The 21,366-nt window shown below is 43.2% G+C and overlaps 1 protein-coding gene and 1 pseudogene across 2 annotated transcripts in view; one reads left to right on the forward strand and one right to left on the reverse strand.

Moving 5' to 3' along the window:
• The window catches only part of LOC112629773, a 46,457-nt pseudogene extending 43,637 nt beyond the window's left edge, over positions 1 to 2,820 (reverse strand). Inside the window, exon 1 of the transcript XR_003120752.1 lies at positions 2,675 to 2,820. The product of XR_003120752.1 is annotated as a myotubularin-related protein 5-like (transcript). The remainder of the gene's footprint in view (positions 1 to 2,674) is intronic.
• Positions 1 to 20,902, forward strand: part of XKR4 (XK related 4) — a 404,304-nt gene extending 383,402 nt beyond the window's left edge. The window contains exon 3 of the mRNA XM_025394911.1: positions 18,032 to 20,902. Coding sequence (XP_025250696.1) covers positions 18,032 to 18,978 — 947 coding nt within the window. The 3' untranslated portion in view covers positions 18,979 to 20,902. The remainder of the gene's footprint in view (positions 1 to 18,031) is intronic.
• The last annotated feature ends 464 nt before the right edge of the window (positions 20,903 to 21,366 follow it).

A 21,366-nucleotide genomic window follows, 5' to 3' on the forward strand; every position in this document is an offset into this window, starting at 1 on the left:
ACCAGCCACAATGTTTCCCACTCAAGACCTCAGACAGAAAGAAAAGCTGCAGATCAGGCACACACTATAGACCTGTACTGCAGTGCCTTGATTAGTCACTCCCCCCAGCAGAAGCACTGACTTCATGTATGCCTTGCTTTCTCTCAGTGTCTTATTAAGAGCCTGGCTGAAGCCCTCGGGAGGTCAACACCCCATCTTCCACCTTGCACCACCTTTGTTTAAGATCTCATCTTGTTAATAGTGTAGAGATCATTTGATGTGCATACCCGTCCATTATCTGCCCATGATCTACTTCCCCTTTCCCTAATTGATATCTGAGAAAAGCTGATTTTGTGCCTGCTTGATTCAGACACGAGGTCCATTCTGCCCTCATTGTGTTTCAACTTAGAGATGAAAAGTCCATGTAGACCTACTGTGTACATGAGTTGGTTTAGATTTCTGATGAAGTATACAATGCAAGCAATAGACTGTGAACCCAACATTTATTGCATTCCATGGAAAATGCAGTGACTACGATGGTTCACTGCTGATAGAATATTCCACAAGGACAATTACTTCTTGCTTTTATCTAATGACAAGAATCATTTAACTCATTAAATTTTTTTTTTCACTCTGGCTTCTTGGAAGCTCAGTTAATATTAGCTTAGGGTTGTGGTGTCACTTTTTTTCTTATTGTCTATCAATCATTTACTGAGATATGTTTCTCTATGATTATCTGGTTCAAGTTTTTTTTCCAAGTTTATCATTCAGAATAAGCTTAATGGGGACTATTGGCCTCAGAATGATCACATGATTGTCACAGCCATTGGACCACATATGTAACAGCATCACCAAATTGTTGAGTCCCTTGTATTGCACTAACCCCAAAAGTCTGAGACATGTATAAATCCAGAGTTTTTGTTGAGAACTTAGACTTGGCTTCTTTAATATTATCAAAGCACCCCTATACATATATTTATAAAAGCTGAAAATAATTGATTCTCATCCATTTTCAAAGATTTAGAAAGAGCCTTGAATCTGGAGTTGGTCATTTCCATTTAAAAGTCTCTGTCTTGGGAAATTACTGTTCTTTTACTGCTAGCTACCATACAAATTCCTAATCAAAAAACCTTTACAAGCAGTGATGGCATGAATTGAACTTACTTCTGTCCTACTAGGAACATGTCTTGGTCAGGAAAGAAATGCATGTTGGATTCTTAATGATTTGTGTTTTATGTGTTCTGTGCTAAAGGGCTATTTCAGTCCCCAAGATACTAATAAGCAGTCCCTGATCCAGGTCATTTGTATTTTTTTATCAGCAAAAACAGCACCCAAGCCATACCTCAATTTAGAACATCTCTAAATTCAATTCTGTTCAATTCAATACAATTTATCAAATAATTATCAACTGTGCTAGGCATTTTCTGTTTCTGGAAGTACAGCAATGAATCGATCTCAGTCCCTACCCTCATGAATGCCACAAAAGAGAAAGGCTGACAAGTAGCTCAACAAGGCACACAGAGGAGGAGCTTCTTTCTGGCCACCAGTTGGGAGAGGACAGGATGTGTTTCTCAAAGGAGATGGCTCAAACAAGCATCACAGAATTGTCAGCCTGGAAGGATGATTGAGGTCTAGACCCAGATATAGTTCAGAGAACACAAGAGGTTCAAGAGAGAAGGAGGTGGAGGCCCTCAGCATTCCCAGGGGCTAGTCTGGGGCAACCCAAGGTGGGCATTCAATAAGTGTTTAGTGAATTGAACAACTGAGTATAAAGAAATCAAAAAAGACCACAACAATATCAAAAGCGAATGGAGTCGCTGCTTATTCATCAGGGTCACTGAACTCAGGCTACAGACTGCCTGGGACACAGGATTCATGTACTGACTTGACTTTGAGGTAATTCTTAGTATAAAGCAACCCTCCATTTTTCCAATGAAAGGAGAATATATAAAACAATTTTGAAGCCAACTTAAGTATATGAACTTTTGGAACTGGAGATGAAAATGCTAAATGTTAACGTATACTATTTGACTCATTAACTGAGTCACAAATATGAATCAAATAATATGTGGACTGAAAAAGTTAACTTCTTTCCTTCATCATCATTTTTCAGTCTTCTAGAAGGCATAGTTGGGGAGCACCGCCTCTGTCCTCCGCTGCCTGTTGAAGACGCAGCACTGCTCTGAACAGGTGTGTGAGGCGTTTACTAGAGACAACACCTAACCCAGGTTCTTTCTTGCCATTTATGATCTTCAGAACTACTCACTATGTTGCTTTAAGAGGCTGATTTGTAAGATCCAAAACTTAATTGTGAACTCATACTTCCAGGAATGCTTCTTAAACTGAATTAAATTTCTGTACTTCCTTTTTTGTTTCCATCTTGTCCTTCTTTGTTTCACTGGTTCTGTCAGTAAATCTCTATAATCAGCCCAAACTTGCATGATTTAGGTCATTTCAAATATGTAGGCCTTCCCAAACAGAATTTTGTTATTTAAAAAATACAGTAATTAATAGAGCACCTCAAAATTTGGCAGGCAGGTCTGCTAAAAGGTGACTCCTATTCCTAGGAGTCTGTATGGGGAAGAATCTTTCTATAATCATCCATGACAAATATGGAAGTAATTCACATAAGCTGGTGAAAGACTTATTTCTCTCTAAAAATAAGGTTATACTAGAAAAGATTGGCTGGACTGACCTTGGTACTCCTGAACCTGGAAGCTGGTTATCACACACCAAGTTTCTAAAGGCTGCCAAAGTGCCAGCCATTTCATCCTCTAAGAACCCTAGACCAGAAGGATCCTTGATAGGTCTGATCATCTGTCCTTTTGGCAAGGAAGGCATCTCTCACAGCCAGAGATTTTCTAAAAGAAAGTTCATGGTGCTCCTGGGTAACCAAGACTGTGAGGTTCTTTCCTTTGGACTTGTTTTCTGAATGATGGAGGTAATACTTAGTATTTGTAAAACTCTGCAGTTTACAAAGCACTTCCACAGCCTCTCTCTCCCCTACTCCCAGCACAGTCCTTGGAGTTAAGAGTAGAACCTACTTGGGCTTCAAGTGACGTGCCCCCACCCAGCAGGCAGAATGGCCCCTGTGTCTCCCCTCCTAGGGCAGGAGAGACACCCACAAGCTGAGTCCTCAGGGAAGGTCAATGCTGCGGGAAGGTCAATGCTGTAAGAAGGCCCTGCAGAAGGCCTTGGCGAAGGAGTGGATGGAAACGGACAAAGGGGCTTCCTGAGCCGGGATCCCGGGAGTCCTCCAGGTCGGGTGGAGAAAGGAGACCCTGAGACCAGGAGAGTGAGGAAGAGGGTCTGCAGACAGAAAGTCGAGGAGAAGCAGGGAGAGCGCAATTCTGGAAGGACTTGGTATGTCATTTATCTTGTGGGGACATAAATAGGGAGTCCTTGAAGGGTTTTCAGCTGGGGAGATATTTGATCAGATTTCCATCATAGACAGTTCATTTTAATTACAAACTAAAGAGGGGGGACCAGGAGGCCAGATAGGAGGCTGCACCTGATGGGGTCCTCAACTCAGGGATGGGCAGATGGGAATGAAGAGGAGTCCACTCTCCCAAAGCCCTGCAGGGCCCCCAGTGTGGCCCCCTGCCACCCCATATCTGATCCTAAATCCTAAACTGTGTCAGCTCAGATCAAGCTGCTGCTCCCAAAACACAGCAGTGAGTTACTCTCCTCTCCAAGGCGATCTTCATCATATTATTAGATGCTCTCATAGTCTGTCTTCCCCCAGGAAAAACTCCTTCCTTTTTCAAAAGCGCTGAGCATCTCCCAGAGACAGCGTGTAAAGGAGCTTGCCACGTGATGCCCTAAGTGTTGCAGGAGCGATGGCCCAGGTCCCGTGCCCTGCGATGGGAAGGGCGACTGAGAAGCTGGGCCGCTTCTGAGCCCTTGGGGTCCTCATCCGGTGGACTTTCTCTGAGCCAGTCAAGCCAGTCCAACCCTTAGAGCAGAGAATGCTACCCACACATGTCCTCAGGGTATTGAGCCGTGTTTTGTAAATCACCTAGAAAGGCATTGCTGGGCTTGAAAGCACAATTTATTGCTACATTATTCAATGGTCCCAGCAGCAAGCTACGTTCTTTTTATTGATAGAGTAAAAATGAAGCAACCTAATGGGTGGGACCCTGGAAAATAGGACAGAAGCCGCGGTTCCAGTCTCTCCCCACCCCAGACACACAGAAAAAGCCCTTTTCCTGCTCCCCCTGAACCCCGCAGGCCAAGGAACCAATTCTACATTGAAATCCTTAGAGAAAGCTACTGTGTGTAAAAGGTGAGATATTTTTAAAGGGCATCCATTTCTGCTAGAAATTTTTTGCAGAATGAAGCCAGGAAACAAGCAATCAAAAGCAGAAAAAGGAAGTGTCCACTGGGCTCCCAGAACCTCAGAAGGGTTTGGACAGATATTCCCTCTACCTTCTGCCTTCCTCCAACCAGCCCCTTGCCCCCAGCTCCTTCCCTTTCTGCCTCCTTTTCAGCTTCGGGAGGAACCCCCACATATAGAGACCCTATATTATGAGCTGGGCCATGCCCTCCTTTCTTGTACACAATTCAGGAAAATCCTGAGGAATGAAGCTGCTAAAACCTGCTTCTGTCTCAGACTTCTCTGCAAATCCTGGAACAGCTTCGACTTGGCCCTTCCTTTTTTCCAACAAAGTGGCCTCTATTGCATAGGCCTTTAAGCCAATAATATTAAGCACACATTCTGCACAGGTAATTAATGGCCAGTATTTTTCCTCATACTTTGAGCTGATTTTTAAAAATATTATCCTGTCAAAAGCATTTATTTTATATCTCTAAGGAAGAAAAAAATAATTTACTCTGTAGCTTGTAGCTTTTATTGTATTCTTTCTCTGTCATGCTATTCTATTCAAACCAACTTCCTCCAATAAAATTTCCTTCAATCCCAGGGCATTGAAAAGCTCCAGAGGGAGAGTGGGATGGGGAGGGCAAAACTGCAAGCAAAGCTAGGGTTCAGAATGGCCGATTATATTTCTAGAGAAACTTTTCTGTTCATAAAGTGCTCTAACGGACACACTGTGTCACTGATACTCACTCACTCAAATCCATGAAAACTGGGTGAGGTCACGTGACTCGCCCGGAGGCATGCCGCTCCCGGAATGACCTCTACATCCTCTAGAGCTCCACAGAACTTGCTTCCCACCCTCACTGCCATCTTCCCCCAAGTATTGAGATACCTCCCACCTCTGTCTGGAGGGTCCCCTTCCCTCTGGCGCACTCTGCCCACTCAGGTGTCCTACACGTGCCTTGCCAGGTGGCTGCCGGAGGTGCCACTGCCTCAGGTTGAGGCCCGAGTCCCTTTGTCTGGGATATCATGACCACGGCCTCCTGCCTCCTCCGGCCAGCCCACCTCAGCCCTGCCTCAGACACACCCAGGCCAGCCGCAGCCACACCTGCAAGCTTTGGCCTGTGACTGTCTCTTCTTGAGCTGCTTTTTCCCTCCTGGACCAAGCCTTAGTGCACAGGTTCTCTCTTCTCTACACTCTGCTCACCATCCTGTAAATATGTGTGTTGAAAATATATGTCTGTCTTCCTTGCTGATTTTTCAGTTCCTCTAGGGAACGATGTTTGTGTCCTTAGTGCCTGGCACTTAGTAGGTGTTCAATAAACATTTATAAGAGGAAATAATTGAGAGAGGGATGGAGAGAGGAAGAAAAAGTGGGGAGGATCTGAGTCTGGGCCTTCGCAGGTCACTGGAATACAGCTCCCAATGCACCCCTCCACGGGTGGGCACGCCGGTGTGTTCTCTCTGGGGTCTCTCCTTGGGAAACTCTCCCACCACAGGCGTTCTTTCTGCTTTCCCCTCTCTACCAGGTAGGCAGACTCCCATTTAAGCAGACTCCCAGCTCTCTTACCAGAAAAGGGCTGCAGGTCTCAATGTTCACAAATGCAAATACTGGTGCCACCTTGTGTGATGACGAACACCCCACGCCAGCACCACCTCTACTTGTGCCACCTACCCCAACACCTGCTGCAAAGCATGTCTTGTGCTTCTTAGTTTCATTTACCCTGGTCCCAGGGTGAGGCAGTATGAGTGGCACCATTTCTCGTATCTGGGCCCCCTTCCAAGTCCTCGAAGCATGAATAACTCTGAATGTGGGTGAGTGGACAGTAGTTCTCATTAGAATTCACACTTGATTATAGACCCCAGGGATGCAGACTCACTCTCCCAGGGATGCACTCATTACACATTCCCCTAAATAGGCCAGTAACTGTCAATATTGGTGATGCTTGAGGATGCTTTGTGGCATGTGGGCCATCGAATTCACATGCATGGCAGACTACAAAGGCACCTTAGGGACATCTGGGAAGGAGGAACAGCTAAATTTCCATCTCAGAGGCTTTGGCCAGCATGGTCGGGGGCGAGGCTGGGTGAAGGAACTGCCCTTCCCACAAATAGGGGCAGAATGAAGTGCCCAGGGGACCAGCCTGAACCTATCGTGCCTGTTCACCCTGCAAGTGCCTGCCTGTTGTCCTAGAAATGATCAGGCAGTGTATTGAGGTACGGCATCTGCGGTCCTTAACAGATACCTACAGGTGGAAAGAGTCCCTTTTCAAGAGGTTTATTCACGTCCAGACTCCACCTTGTGTACAAGACGTGCTGACACCAGGAGGTTCCATAGGTTTGCTCGGTGGTTTGGCTGGCCACTGTGCCTCTGGGCTTTCATGCAGACAGCACGACCTATGCCCACACTGCAACCATCTAAAAAGGCTTCTTTAAGTTACCAGGTTTCACAATTGGCCTAAAATGTTTCGATGCATAGAAGAAAAAGTGTAAGGACTGCAAAGTAAGAAAAATGTGGGTATAAATCCTACTTCTGTTATGTGTTGGAAATGTGTCCACCAGTGAAGTGAGTGAGGGGCCAGGAAACTGAGGTCCATGGACCGCATCCGGCCCACCTCCTATTTTTTCATCTGTTTAAGTATTTATGGCTGTGTCCTCTCAACAACAGCCAAGCCAAATGCTTGTGACAGAGACCCACATGGCCGACAAAGCCCAAAATATATATCTGGGCCTCTACAGAAAAAGTGTGCCCCCTCTGGGTAAGATTATTTCACTTCTCTAACCCTCAGTTTTTTCATCCGTAAAATGGGCAAAATATTTACATTGAAGAAGTAGTGCTGTGAGAAATAAATGAGAAAAAAGTCAGACACATAGCAATGTGTGCTTGCTACATGCTGGGATTCTTTTTTTTTTTTTTTTTTTTTGAGAAGGAGTCTCGCTCACCCTTGTTGCACAGGCTGCAGTGCAATGGCCTGATCCCAGCTCACTACAACCTCTGCCTCCCAGATTCAAGTGATTCTCCTGCCTCAGCCTCCCCAGTAGCTGGGATTACAGGCATGTGCCATCACACCAGGCTAATTTTTGTATTTTTAGTAGAGACGGGGTTTCTCCGTGTTGGCCAGACTGATCTCGAACTCCTGACCTCAAGTGATCCGCCTGCCTCGGCCTCCCAAAGCATGCTGGGATCTTTAAATGCGGATTAACCTTGCTGTTTTCTAGCCATGTCATTCGTGGACAGGTAAGAAAGGGACACAGCTTGTCTTCCTGTCTCCATCTGTGTTTCCCTTTTCATTTCTCACCCGCCCCTGAAAGTAGAAAAGCTACAAAAAACAAACAAACAAAAAAATCATGCAGTATCTTTTTTTTTTTAAGTGGGATGGAAAACAAACTTACTCTAAACAAAAGCTTAATTCTTTTGAGCATCTCAGGTTACTTATTTTATCATCGTTTTATTTTTAGTGTAAAATTAATCATGCAATATGTAGTACTGAACAAAGAAGAGGGTCTTCTTGCTTTCTCCCATTTACAGCATTTTTTTCTCAAAGAAAATATTGTTTAGATAGTTTCAATTTCCCACACTTAAAATATTTGTCTTCTTGAGAAATTTTAATAAAAAACTACATTTTATAATGGAATGGAGCTATGTGAGATAATCTGAGATGTGTTTTCCCAACCAGAAGGAAAGAATCTTCCATATTTGTCAAGAAGGAGGAGAGACACTTCGCTTCTCCCAACAACTTTCTTCAACTCTTTCTATATTAAAACTTTTTTTAATTTGAATTCATTGTTTGCCTTATCACCTCCTCAGCAGCCTTACAATTTGCCTTGCAAAGAAGTCGAAATCCTCCAAATGGATTACCAAAAGAAAGTATATACCTACCAAAAGTAAACATATTAAAGCATTTAAATTTTTTTTTTTTAATTACACTTTAAGTTCTAGGGTACATGTGCACAACGTGCAGATTGCATTTAAATATTCCTTTTTTTTTTTTTTTTTTTTTTTGAGGCGGAGTCTCGCTCTGTCGCCCAGGCTGGAGTGCAGTGGCGCGATCTCGGCTCACTGCAAGCTCCGCCTCCCGGGTTCACGCCATTCTCCTGCCTCAGCCTCCCGAGTAGCTGGGACTACAGGCGCCGCCACCACGCCCGGCTAATTTTTTTGTATTTTTAGTAGAGACGGGGTTTCATTGTGTTAGCCAGGATGGTCTCGATCTCCTGACCTCGTGATCCGCCCGTCTCGGCCTCCCAAAGTGCTGGGATTACAGGCTTGAGCCACCGCGCCCGGCCGCATTTAAATATTTCTAATCAGAGCTATTACAAGGTTTAAAACAGAGATAAAAAGGCTTCAGTGCAGGGATACTGAGAAAGCCCTAGACCCGGTGGAGCTTGTATTACCTTCCTTCCCTTCACTGCACTCAGCAAAGATCTGAGCACAGAAGGTGTCACCTTTTTTTTTTTCAATTATTACCTTACTTCAACTAGGTTAATTAGCTATGGTTCCAGCCAAGAGGATCTACTGCTTTCATACTTGTAACTAAAAGAAAAGTTCTAAACACACTACAGAAATGGGAAGCCATTCTGGCTCTGGATATTCATTTTGTGACCTGCTACTCTTAGATCATATGATTCAACTCAAATATGGAACTGTCTTTCCTCAGGCGAAAACCCAAGAAGACTAGGAGGCCTCTTTTACATCAGAAAGTGCAAAGAGGAGAAAAGCATGGCTTTCTTCCCAGGTGCTTGTGCCTCTGATCCATTTTGTGAAAAGAATCCAAAACGGATCCTTTGACCTTGGCACCAATATGGTTGCTATAGGCCTGCAGGAGTTGGTGTGAGGGAAGCCCATTAGGGAGCAGGTACCTAAAGAGGCGGCAAGAGTTAAAGACCTCCAGGGTCCTCCACAGCCTGCCATGTACCCCGTGAGTGTGAACTGTGGGAGATTTGAGACTTCCCTGCACTTGTGAGTCTCATGCTCCAGTTGTTGGTGAAGGTAACCATACCAATCCATTGTGGGGGACAGAGTTTTGGAAGCAGGACTTCTGATGCCTGTTCTCCTTGCTAATTACATGAGTGTGGGCAAGTCTTTTAACCTCTCTTTGGTTCTGTTTCCCTGTTTGCAAAAAAAGCAATACTTGCCTCAAAGTGTTAGTATGACATTTAAATTGCACAAAGGCTGTAGTTGCCTAACACATCACTGTGAACAAAGCAAGGGCCCAACAAATGCTTGTTCCTTCTTAATTTGTCTATGATTATGAGCCTTATATGCACTAAAAAAACTATAAAATTTCTTGACTACAAGAAATCAATATTATACTGCCATCTAAATTTCAGTATTGTATTTGTTAGTCGGTCGGTTTGTTTAGAAACTATGCCTTTAGGGGAAAAAATTATGGTGAGAGTGTGAGGAGAAGATATATGTGTAATGAATGGTCATGTGATCATCTCACCTCTGTAGTAGGGTTATGTTGTAAATCGTCCATTCTTAAAACTACTTGTGAGAACATACTTTAAATTTCCTCTAAAAATGTTGAAACCAACAGAAAGGATGAAGAAATGGGGAGAGAAAAAGGGAAGTCAAGATGTTTGCAATGATGTTGGGAAGACAGAAAAATGATATGAGAATAGCTACTGTATGGCAAGTGTACTCATTCATTAAAAAGTCAAAAAAACAGCAGATGTTGACAAGGATGTGGAGAAAAGGGAATGCTTATACATTGTTGGTGGGAATGTAAATCAGTACAACCTTTATGGAAAACAGTATGGAGATTTCTCAAACAACTAAAATTAGCACTATCATTCCATCCAGCAATCTCACTACTGGGTACATACCCAAAGGGAAGGAAATGATTATACTGAAAAGACACCTGCACTTGTGTTTTGATCATGGCACCATTCACAATAGCAAAAATATGGAGTCAGCATAAGTGTCCGTTAGAGGAGGATTGGATTAAAAAAAAATACATGGTACATGTACACCATGGAAATACCATGCAGGCATAAAAAAGACTGAAATCATGTTTTTTGCAGCAATATAGATGGAACTGGGGGCCACTATCCTAAGTGCAATAACTCAAACAGGAAGTCAAATACCACATGTTCTCACTCACATGTGGGAGCTAAACAATGTGTACATGTGGACATATGGAGTGGAATAATAGACATTGGAGACTCCAAAAGGTGGGAGAGTGGAGGGGGGTGAGGGCTGAAAAATGACCTCTCAGGCACAATGTTTACCATTTGAGTAATGGGTACACATAGAGCCCAGACTTTACCACAACACAACATATGCACGCAAGAAACCTGTACTTGTGCTCTGTCAGTATATACAAATGAAAAAATTAAAGTTTTTTTTTTTTTAATGACAGGGGAAAATGCACTAATTTAAGAAGTTAATAGGCAAGCAGAGCGACAGGTGCTGGGGATACCGTGGTGAGCCATAGGCTGCACACCCTCCCTCCTGGGGTCACATCCATCAGTACCTGCACAGATACAGAGCTAAAGCAGGCATGCCAGGGTATGTGAGGACCAATGAAGGGTGTTAGGGGTTAGAAAAGGTTTCCAGAAGGAATGAATGATGCTTCATCTGAAAACTGAGGAATGAGTGGGAATTAATTGGAGAGAGCGGCTTTTCAAGGGAGAGCACAGCATTTTCTATCTATGGGAAGAGAATACAGCTTTACATAGCATTTGAGAAACGGAGAGATGGCAGTGTGCCTGGAGCACAGAGAGGCAGGTACAAGACAAGGCGGGACAGAGAGGCAGGTACAAGACAAGGCGGGAGAGCTCCAGTGGGCCCAGAGATCTGCCAGGTCAGGCCTTCCAAGCTGTCCCGAGAGAGTCCCAGCTATCAGCACAGCTGTTCTGGCTCTGGAAATAAAGAGAAAGGGAGAAGTCAATGAGAGCCCTCTAGTTGATTCAGCATGTAGGGTCCATTTGTTCTATTATTCTCTCTGCTTTTTTGTAAGTTTGTAAATGTTCATGATAGTAAATTTTTAAGTTAGAACAAAAAAAAAAAAAGAGGCCTTCTCACCAGCTGCAATTTAGCTGTGAATGTGGGCCAGTGACCAGAAGTTTCTCTAAGAATGCAAACTTAGTCTTGCCTGTCGCAGGGGAAGGTTATGGCCTCCTTAGGGAGAAAGAAAATGACAGGCTCATCCTCTCTGTGGAAGAATCAAAGAATTCAAGCACTTGGTTAATTTGCTGAGCCTCTTCCATCTAGGGAATTAGGCTGTACATCCTACGAAGCATGCTCTGGGGATTTCCAAGAATTCTTGTTTACACCCAGACCACAAACAACACAACAGGAGTTCAGATTTTATTACACAGTGATTTGGCATTTGCAGCTCAAACTGAAATTTTAAAGAAGCAGAAGAGAAGAACAACGAAGAATCGTGCAAATCTTTTGAACATTTCATTATCTCTGTGGTTCTGGCTCTACATTTGGAATACTCTTTCTTTTTTTTCCTTCTGTCCCTCCTTCTTTTCCCTCTAAGTGCCAATTCTGAATATATGTTAAGCACTTTGCAATGCTCAAGGGGACAGAAGGATACACCGGTATTTATCCTTACCTAAAAGACCCCCGGTAGTGAGAAATACAATAATTAAACAAGCACAAAATGAAGCATAATTATAAACCGGGATCCATGCTCTTAAAAACAGGAAGGGGTACTTGGTATGGAAACATGTCTGTGGAGAGAACCAATTTACATTTGGGGGCCAGAGATAGCCCCCTCCTAGTCTAGAGGTTTCATAATCAAAGGGACTCAGATTATAATGTTTTCAAGGGGGGTTTTACAACCGACGTTAACCCTTTATACATTATTTCCTACAGGAAATAATGCATAAGTTGAGATGATAGAGTTTTTGCCCACCACACACACCTGCTATCAACCAGGACTACATTAGCTATCATTTTTTATAATCCTAACACAAATAATTCTCTACCTCTCTCATTCAAACTGCTTTTAGACACAAATTAGAGGCAGGTTATAGGAAAGCAATTTACTTGTGATGAAAAGCAGAGGTTAGTGATGTTGAGTCCTTTTAATGGGCGCTGTGGGAAGCCTTGAAATCGAATCTGAATTTGGAGCAAAGCCACAGGAATCAGAGCAAAGGTAAAGAAAAGAATAGTTAGAGCAGACAACTGGCATTTAAAGAGAGTACCTTCCTTTCTTATTCCGAGCTTTATTTGTGTTTTAAGAACATATGTGGAGTTAGATTTGTGGAACACCAAACTTGTCATTAGTGCAACTTTTTTTTTTTTTTGAGACAAAGTCTCACTCTGTCGCTCAGGCTGGAGTGCAGTGGCGCGATCTTGGCTCACTGCAAGCTCCACCTCCTGGGTTCACCTAATACAACTATTTTTTAAATAATTTAATTCCATACTATGTTCAATAAGAAAAGGAAATAGAGGAGAGCAGAGTTAAAGGAGGGGAGGAGGGGAAGGAAGGGGAGGAAAACAAGGACATGAAGAGAGATGCCCTAAAGGGAACATACACCCATGAGAAGCAAGAACATCAGGATCAGCCTGACTCAGTTCAGTGACAGAAACAATGACCCGATATGGTCTGCATTATGAACACATGGATTTGGGTGACTTTGGACGTGGCATTTCAGTGAAGCTGCAGGTAAAATCCTTTTCTTAGAACTGTGGCCGCCTATCTGGAAATTCATGTTCCCTCTCATTCCGAGAAGGGCATTACACTAGCAACAGGGGGGATAAAGAGAAGAACTGTGTTCGTTCCACGAGAAAGCAAATGTTGTCACCTACAGCCAGATTGCTTCCAGGTATTTCATCGTAGGTCCATGGGGTTTCAGGTCTCACGGTCAGACATACAGTTCTGGGGCTCAGACAGGTTGGGAGTCCAGATGGGCATTTGCTCTCTGTTGGGTTCAAGACATGGAGTGAGTGAGGTCACCCAGAGAAAGGCTGAGACGGAAAGAGGACTGAGGACTGCATCCCAAGCAATGCCAGTAGCTAAAGGACAACCAGACCAAATGGGGGAACAAGAAACAACAGGAGGGAAAACAGGAGACACATCTGAAATAAAGAAGAGGAGAGAAAAAAAATCCCACGAATGGTGTTTCCGGGATAAAGGAGGCTCGTTACATGTTTGTAAGATCTGGGGGAGTACTCTTATAGAGGAAGAGATGGAATCCAGAGAAAGGCAGGTTAACTGTTAGCGCCCTTGTTTAGGAGGCAGGAGGTTCGCTTTGGAGAAGGACAATTTTCACCCACGATAAATGGGAGGCAGGAGAGAGGGAAGATAACCTCTCAAAGTGAAGCTCAATTTCTTTTCTATAAAATAAGATTATTGCAATAGGTAAGCTTTAAGGTCTTATCACCTATTTTCACATTTTAAGAAATAATATATAATCCCTTTTAGTCCCCTGTAGCTGTTTTTATAGTTCGATCTTAGAAGCAAGTTTTCATGAGTAATACACTATTCATTATTTTGAAAGAAAAGACCGACAGACCCATTATATATTTTTTCCTGGGGCCACTGAAGGAATCTTCATATTTTAGTATATTGATGATGCTGAAAAAATACATTGTCCAATGTCACATATATTCCTGCCTGGGAGTGTACCCATGAGGAAGCAGCAGGTAAACCCAAAATGAGGAACACCTTTTTTTTCTTTTTTTTCTTATTTTCAAGTACTATACTCTTCAAACAATGCCAGTGTCATAAAGGCAAAGAAAGTATTTGGAAATATTCCAGATTAAAGGAAACTAAATTAATACAACAATTAAATGTAGTACCTGATTCTAGACTTTATCCTGTATAGGGGAGAAAAATTTTGGAATGGACCTTGTTAATGTCAATTGGTGAAACCAGAATACTGAGAGTGGATTTTTTGAAAGTACTGTATCAATGTTAAATTAATTGAAGTTGATAACTTTATGTGGTTATGTAAGAGAATACCCCTATTCATAGGAAATAAACACTGGTATATTTTAGGGTAAAGGACCATAATGTATGCATTTAATCACAAATGGGTGAGAGAGAGAGACAGAGACAGAGAGAGGGCGATGATAAAGTCAGTTGACAATTGGGGCAAATGAAATATACATGTTCAATATAATATTTCTATTCTTACAATTTTTCTGTAAGTTTGAAATTATTTTCAAATAACAACTTAAAATACACATTAATAGCTAAAGGAGTGCTCAGATTCCTGTGCTCCAGCACTGTGCCACTGCACATCAGAAGCTCCAGAGAACTCTAAGAATAAGGCCATGCCTTGCTAAAGAAGTCTACCTTGGCATTGGAAAAAACTGAGCTTGTATTATTTGTATAAAGAGCAAAAGAACTAAGTGTTCTGTGGCAGTTGTGAATTTGTGAAGTTGTAAGGGTCTTAACTTGAATATGACCCCATATTTTCTGTTCAGCATATATTTGTCTTATAAAAATCAATTGTTAAACAGACGAAAAAGTAAATAATAATCAAAGGAAGGCCCAGCACGGTGGCTCATGCCTAAAATCCCAGCATTTTGGGAGGGAAGGCAGAAGGATCACTTGAAGTAAGGAGTTCAAGACCAGCCTGACCAACATGGTGAAACCCCCTCTCTACTAAAAGTACAAAACTTAGCCAGGTATGGTGGCACACGTCAGTGGTCCCAGGTACTCAGGAGGCTGGGGCATGAGGATCGCTTGAACCCAGGAGGTGACGGCTACAGTGAGCTGAGATCGTGCCACCGCACTCCAGCCAGAGTGAGACACTGTCTCAAAAAATCATCGTCATCATCGGCAACAACAACAAAGGAAGAAGAGAAATTCTCATTGCTGAAGCAGAGAATTCATAAAGGGGGTATCACAGGGACATGAAATTTCCCTTTGGTATAGATTTTTTTAATTGTAAGATATAGAGAGAGCAAAGCTGATAGAAAGCCTTCATTTTTCTAGAGCTACAGTATCATCTTAACAAGTTCCTGGAGAGTCAAACGTAGGCTGATTTACTCTTTTAGAACACGCAATAAAAGGGGTAGAGATTACAGGGGAATTTGAAGGAGGCTAATGTTTCTATTCTTTTAAATCTGACAACAGATCATTTCATCATTTCATCATACTGTGTAGTTAAAGTTTTGTTACTATTTTTTCACTGCTTTGGAAAGCAGCCTTAAGTAACGTCTTCCTGTGCACACCGGTAGAACCATTCTGACCACCCCGTGGACAACGCCCCTTTGGCTGGCGCGAGCCTGACCTGCGATGCAGTTATCTTCCTGAAGGCGGCGCTGTGCCCCAGCTGTGCTGAAGGAGGCCGGCGTGCAGGAAGAGGAGGGGCATTCCTGGGCAGAAATCGAGCTGGGCGCCCCGCTTAAAACCACAAAGGGAGCACAGTCTAGTGAGAAGCTACACGTTTGCAAATGGTACACATAAGGAGAGAGATATGAGCGGCTTCTATACCCTACAAAGGCGTAGAAATTAAAACGGCACAACCTTTTGTTCTTAGATCCCCAACTGATAATTAAGACGTTCGCATAGTCATTATCCCATTACCTTTTATTTCGCATTTCTCTCACCTTCTTTTGTCATTTTTTAAACTTTTTCTCCTTCCCCCTCTTTTCACTCCAGAATTTGTTTTATAATTGATGTCGGTGTTTTCTGTTGCTTAGAAATTAAATTATCAGAAACTCCTTTGTATACTGGTCTCTGACCTATAAATAGCGCCACAGCTGCCTGTGACTTACGGCAATTAAAGATTTTTGTGCTAACCAGAAAAAGAAAAGAAAAGAAAAGCCTGAAGGTCCTAGTGTAGCACGTCTAGTTGTTCTGCTGGCTTTATTGGGAGGAAATATGAGAAATGGCTCTTGGAAAATATTTTCCTTATCAATAATTGTTCTTTGGAGTTCACCTTACTCAAGGAGGATGTATCAGAAATAATTATTGGGGTTGAGTGTATTTCTGTCAATTCGTGTGGCCTTTTTCCACAAGAGTACTTCCTTTTCATTTTTCAAGGATCATAGACAACAGCTCTTCTCTATAAAATATATTTTTGAGTAAAAATACCAATTCCATTATAAGCTCTTGGCAATCAACATATCTTCTATTATTTCCAAAAGAAGAGAAAGGCTTTAATGGGGCCTGGTTATGATTAATAATAGATTTGGTGAAGAAAAAGCCAGCCGGACTTTAAAATAGATGAGAGCATTCTTAGTCTTGGTGAGTCTTGGTTCAGCTCATTAAGGAAGCCAGCTGCGATGCAGATCGGCATACCGTTTCCGTGACAAAAGAGGAATTTCCCATAAAAGCCCTCTCCTGAAGGAGGCCAGTGTGTTTTTAGGTGAGCCCTGGCCACATCTGGACGATAGAGATGAACTGTGCCACACAGGAGGTGGAACAAGAGTCGAGGAAAACAATAAAAATGACTTTTGGCCAGGCACAGTGGCGGATGCTTGTAATCCCAGCACTTTGGGAGGCCGAGGTGGGCTGATCACGAGGTCTGGAGATCGACACCATCGTGGCTAATACGGTGAAACCCTGTCTCCACTAAAAAATACAAAAAAAAAAAATTAGCCGGGCGTGGTGGTGGGCGCCTGTAGTCCCAGCTACTCGGAGGCTGAGGCAGGAGAATGGCGTAAACCCGGGAGGCGGAGCTTGCAGTGAGCCCAGATCGCGCCACTGCACTCCAGCCTGGGCGACAGACCGAGACTCAGTCTCAAAAAAAAAAAAAAATTACTTGTAACATTTGGAAGCCTGCTTTTAGAGGGAATACCAACCGAATGGGGCCAATAAAATGATAAAATAAGAGAAGTGACTGTAAAATAATTTCAGTACAATCTTTAATCTATGAAGAGCTAAGAGATGGAAGACAGGGAGCAGACATGTCTTCTGTTATGGGAAAGGCAGTAAGGAACAGATGAAAGCTGCAGGAAGAGTGCCAGATTGCACTAGGACAAACTGCACCAGGTATCACAAGAAACATTGCCAAGGATGTTGTACAGACACCTTTTATTTCTAAGAACGCATAAACTGTCTTTTGTGAATAAGCTACATTGAATCCTGCTTCCAAGCAGAAAGATAAACTAGCTAGTCCCTGGTTTCCTGTGATTACATATCCCCTTCAATCATGGAATCACAAAGCTGACAGGGAGCTTTGGAGATCATCCACTTTAAAAATGAGGACATCTGTTTTAACAATAGTGCCAGGACATGAGGGTAGTAAGTGGCAAAGTTAAAACAGCAACCCGGGTCCGACAGCCTCCGGTCCATGGTTATTTTCCCACTTCACAGAACTACCTCCTTAGTCCATTTACACCAAATACAGACAGTTAAACTCCACCCCATTTCCAGGCCTCACACCCATGCTGGGTTTGAGGAGCATTCCTATTAGCTTCATGACTTCTCCATATGGTGAGCCTTAGAGAGGACAGATACGAGGATCCCCATCTGAGTTAAAACCCAAAGAAAATTCTGGCTAACACGGTGAAAACCCTTCTCTACTAAAAATATGAAAAATTAGCCGGGTGTGGTGGTGGGCGCCTGTAGCCCCAGCTACTGTGGAGGCTGAAGCAGGAGAATGGCCTGAACCCGGGAGGTGGAGCTGGCAGTGAGCCGAGATCGCTCTGGGCAACAGAGCTAGACTGTCTAAAAAAAAAAAGAAAGAAAAAAAAGAAATTAAGAGCCTTTGCTGAGGTCAAAGCCAGCCTTCCCCAAGCCCCCAGCTCTGTGTGACTTCCAGGGGGCATTGCTGCAACTGATTTTTGACAGACTGTCTTCCTGTTTGCCTTTGTAGGTTTCACAGCGGCAGCCTCCCTCGTGTCCCTGGCCTGGGCCTTGGCCTCCTATCAGAAGGCCCTCCGGGACTCTCGAGATGACAAGAAGCCCATCAGCTACATGGCGGTCATCATCCAGTTCTGCTGGCACTTCTTCACCATCGCCGCCAGGGTCATCACGTTTGCCCTCTTTGCCTCGGTTTTCCAGCTGTACTTTGGGATCTTCATCGTCCTTCACTGGTGCATCATGACCTTCTGGATCGTCCACTGTGAGACAGAATTCTGTATCACCAAATGGGAAGAGATTGTGTTCGACATGGTGGTGGGGATTATCTACATCTTCAGTTGGTTCAATGTCAAGGAAGGCAGGACACGCTGCAGGCTATTCATTTACTATTTTGTGATCCTTTTGGAAAATACAGCCTTGAGTGCCCTCTGGTACCTCTACAAGGCTCCCCAGATTGCAGACGCATTTGCCATTCCAGCGCTGTGTGTGGTGTTCAGCAGCTTTTTAACTGGCGTTGTTTTTATGCTGATGTATTACGCCTTCTTTCATCCCAATGGACCCAGATTCGGGCAGTCACCAAGTTGTGCTTGTGAGGACCCAGCCGCTGCCTTCACTTTGCCCCCAGACGTGGCCACAAGCACCCTACGGTCCATCTCAAACAACCGCAGTGTTGTCAGCGAGCGCGATCAGAAATTCGCAGAGCGGGATGGGTGTGTACCTGTCTTTCAGGTGAGACCCACTGCCCCATCCACCCCATCATCTCGCCCACCACGGATTGAAGAATCGGTCATTAAAATTGACTTGTTCAGGAATAGGTACCCGGCATGGGAGAGGCATGTTTTGGACCGAAGCCTCCGAAAGGCTATTTTAGCTTTTGAATGTTCCCCATCTCCTCCAAGGCTGCAGTACAAAGATGATGCCCTTATTCAGGAGCGGTTGGAGTATGAAACCACTTTATAAAGCAAAAGGAGTTGCAAGACCCACAACATCCAGATGAAGGGGTGACAGCAGGGCTGTGGCCATAATGACACTTCATCCTAGGGCAGGGCAGTGAGCTGTGAAGTTCCTAGAGTGACCGTCATCACCATTATCATTTGATCCTGTTGGCTGGGGGCAGCTGGTCTCCTTCCAAAGCAGCTGCACCCAAGAGTCTCTGACTCCACCTGAAAGAATGACGCTGGCTTAGTAGGACTCTCCATTGCTACCAAACTCCTCCTGCACGGTCTTGGGTGCACCCACCAGAGGGTACTATTATTATGGAAAATTTTGCCTCCAATCATTAGGGTGTCTTGATGGTGTTAACTGATCTTTCCATAAAAATAGATTCAGTCATACACACATACACACACTAACACCAGTCCTCTGTCAAAAAAGCTTAGGTGACTTTTTTTGATGCAAAGCTCTGATTCCCGCAGGAATATAAAAACAAAGAAAGAGAGAAATATCCCTCGAGAAAAAAAAAATAGTATTGCTTAGAAAAGAATTCATAAACCATTTTCTCATTTGGAAATCCATACCACGTGTGAAAATCCTATCCAATGGACAGCAAACCCAAATGTTGTTTACACATGTGTTAGCATTGATGGAATGGTTCATTTTCTACACATTTCAGGATTTGTTTTATATTTTAAATTTTCTGTTGTGAACATCCTTTTTGACAGAAATCCTATGCAGCCCATGTATGGCTTTCGACAAGACCAAGGAGCTCAATAACTTTATGATGTAAATTAAATAGTAATCATGATTCAGTATTCAATTGCAAAAATGTAATAGGTACACAAAGAGGAAGTGGGGAAAAAGGCAAAATGAGAGTCTGATTCCCAGTCATGTGCAGCGCCTATTGGGACATAACGGCAGTGCTGCACGAACCAGAGGAATGGGCTGCAACCGGATCTGTTTCCAGACGCAGAATGAGTGGCTCTGTGTGACAATAGGCAGATGCCGACTCTGGAAGAGGCCGTGCCACTCCTTTCTAGTGCCAAACACCATCCAACCACAGGACTGACGTGGAAGCCCCGAACAACTGAGAATGATTGGCATGAGCCCCCTAAAAGCAGGCAAGAGAACAAGCAATCAAGTTCTCCACTGTGTACAGACTTTTGCTCCCCGCAATCCAAGGTCAAAGTGATATGTCTTTTAGAGGCTTTGGGACACTTTTTAGTAAGTATGAGCAGACAGATGCAATGAATATGCTATGAAAAAACCCTTCTGAACTGGTAGAGGGCTTATCACTATATCCAGCTAAGATTTGTATTTGAATCATCTGTAAAGTCGCACTCTTACAACAAGCTTCTGGGTTTTAAATACCTCCGTACAGCAAGTAAACGTTCCCCGCTTTCTGTTCTCAGTGTCCTTGGTCATGGTGCTTTTCGTTGCATTAAAAGTGCCGGTCAAACTTTGATAGTATTTTTTTATAGTTGGTGCAGAGTGGAATAACTCATGGATTATTTCAATATTTTTGTAATAAAAAATATAGGGTATACACATAGGCATCATCACTTTTTTTTATAGACCTGGAATCGTTTAAAACACTTTAAGCGTCATAATTACTTGGGATGTCAGAACCTGGTCCACAAATTCCATCAGCCTGCCTCAGCAGATTGAAAACATTTGTCTCTTGCAAGATCACCCTACTTTGCAAGTTGGTGCCCCCAGGAACCTGGCCAGGGGTGCTATCAGAATATCAGGTGAAGACAGAATCAGCTTAAATAGAAAGGGCTTGTCAAGACTGGCCAATGTTTCCCAGGAAATCAAAGATGTAAATGATTACTTTCATCCATCCATTATAACAAACCTGACCACAGTGGAAGATGTCTTAAACTTCCTTCCCTGGTTTTATATTAACCCAACTGATAGATTAAGTATTAGTCAAACCACTAAAAAAGAAAAAGAAAAAAAGTTTAACTTAATTATTTGGTTATTTGGACTAATTCACATAAAGTAGTCCAGTTCTCTAGCCACCACCTGTAATGGGTGTGTCATCCAGAGACTGTGTCCCCACAATGACATCACAGGAAGTAACAGAGGGCTCAACCTAGGACTTCTTTTGGTACAAAGCCCCAAATCAATTTTTTTTTAAAAATAGACAATTTTTATAAGTAGACATACTTCCTAGTACTCCATGATTTGATCCTCCAAGCAAGATTTCCACTAAAAAATACTAATCTTTTGTTGGGATGTGGGAAGATTACCTAGTCACCAGTAAAGGCCCAGGAAAAGGCTCTTGTTGTCAGCACATGGTGAAAACATTCCACCCCCCATTGTAGAAGGAAAAAAATGATGATTTTGGCAAATTCTTCATTTTTGTGCAGAACCTTGAGTTATTAGCTTCGTTGTTTCCAAGACAAC

The sequence above is a fragment of the Theropithecus gelada genome, chromosome 8 (genome assembly GCF_003255815.1).
Source record: "Theropithecus gelada isolate Dixy chromosome 8, Tgel_1.0, whole genome shotgun sequence".
NCBI lineage: Eukaryota > Metazoa > Chordata > Mammalia > Primates > Cercopithecidae > Theropithecus > Theropithecus gelada.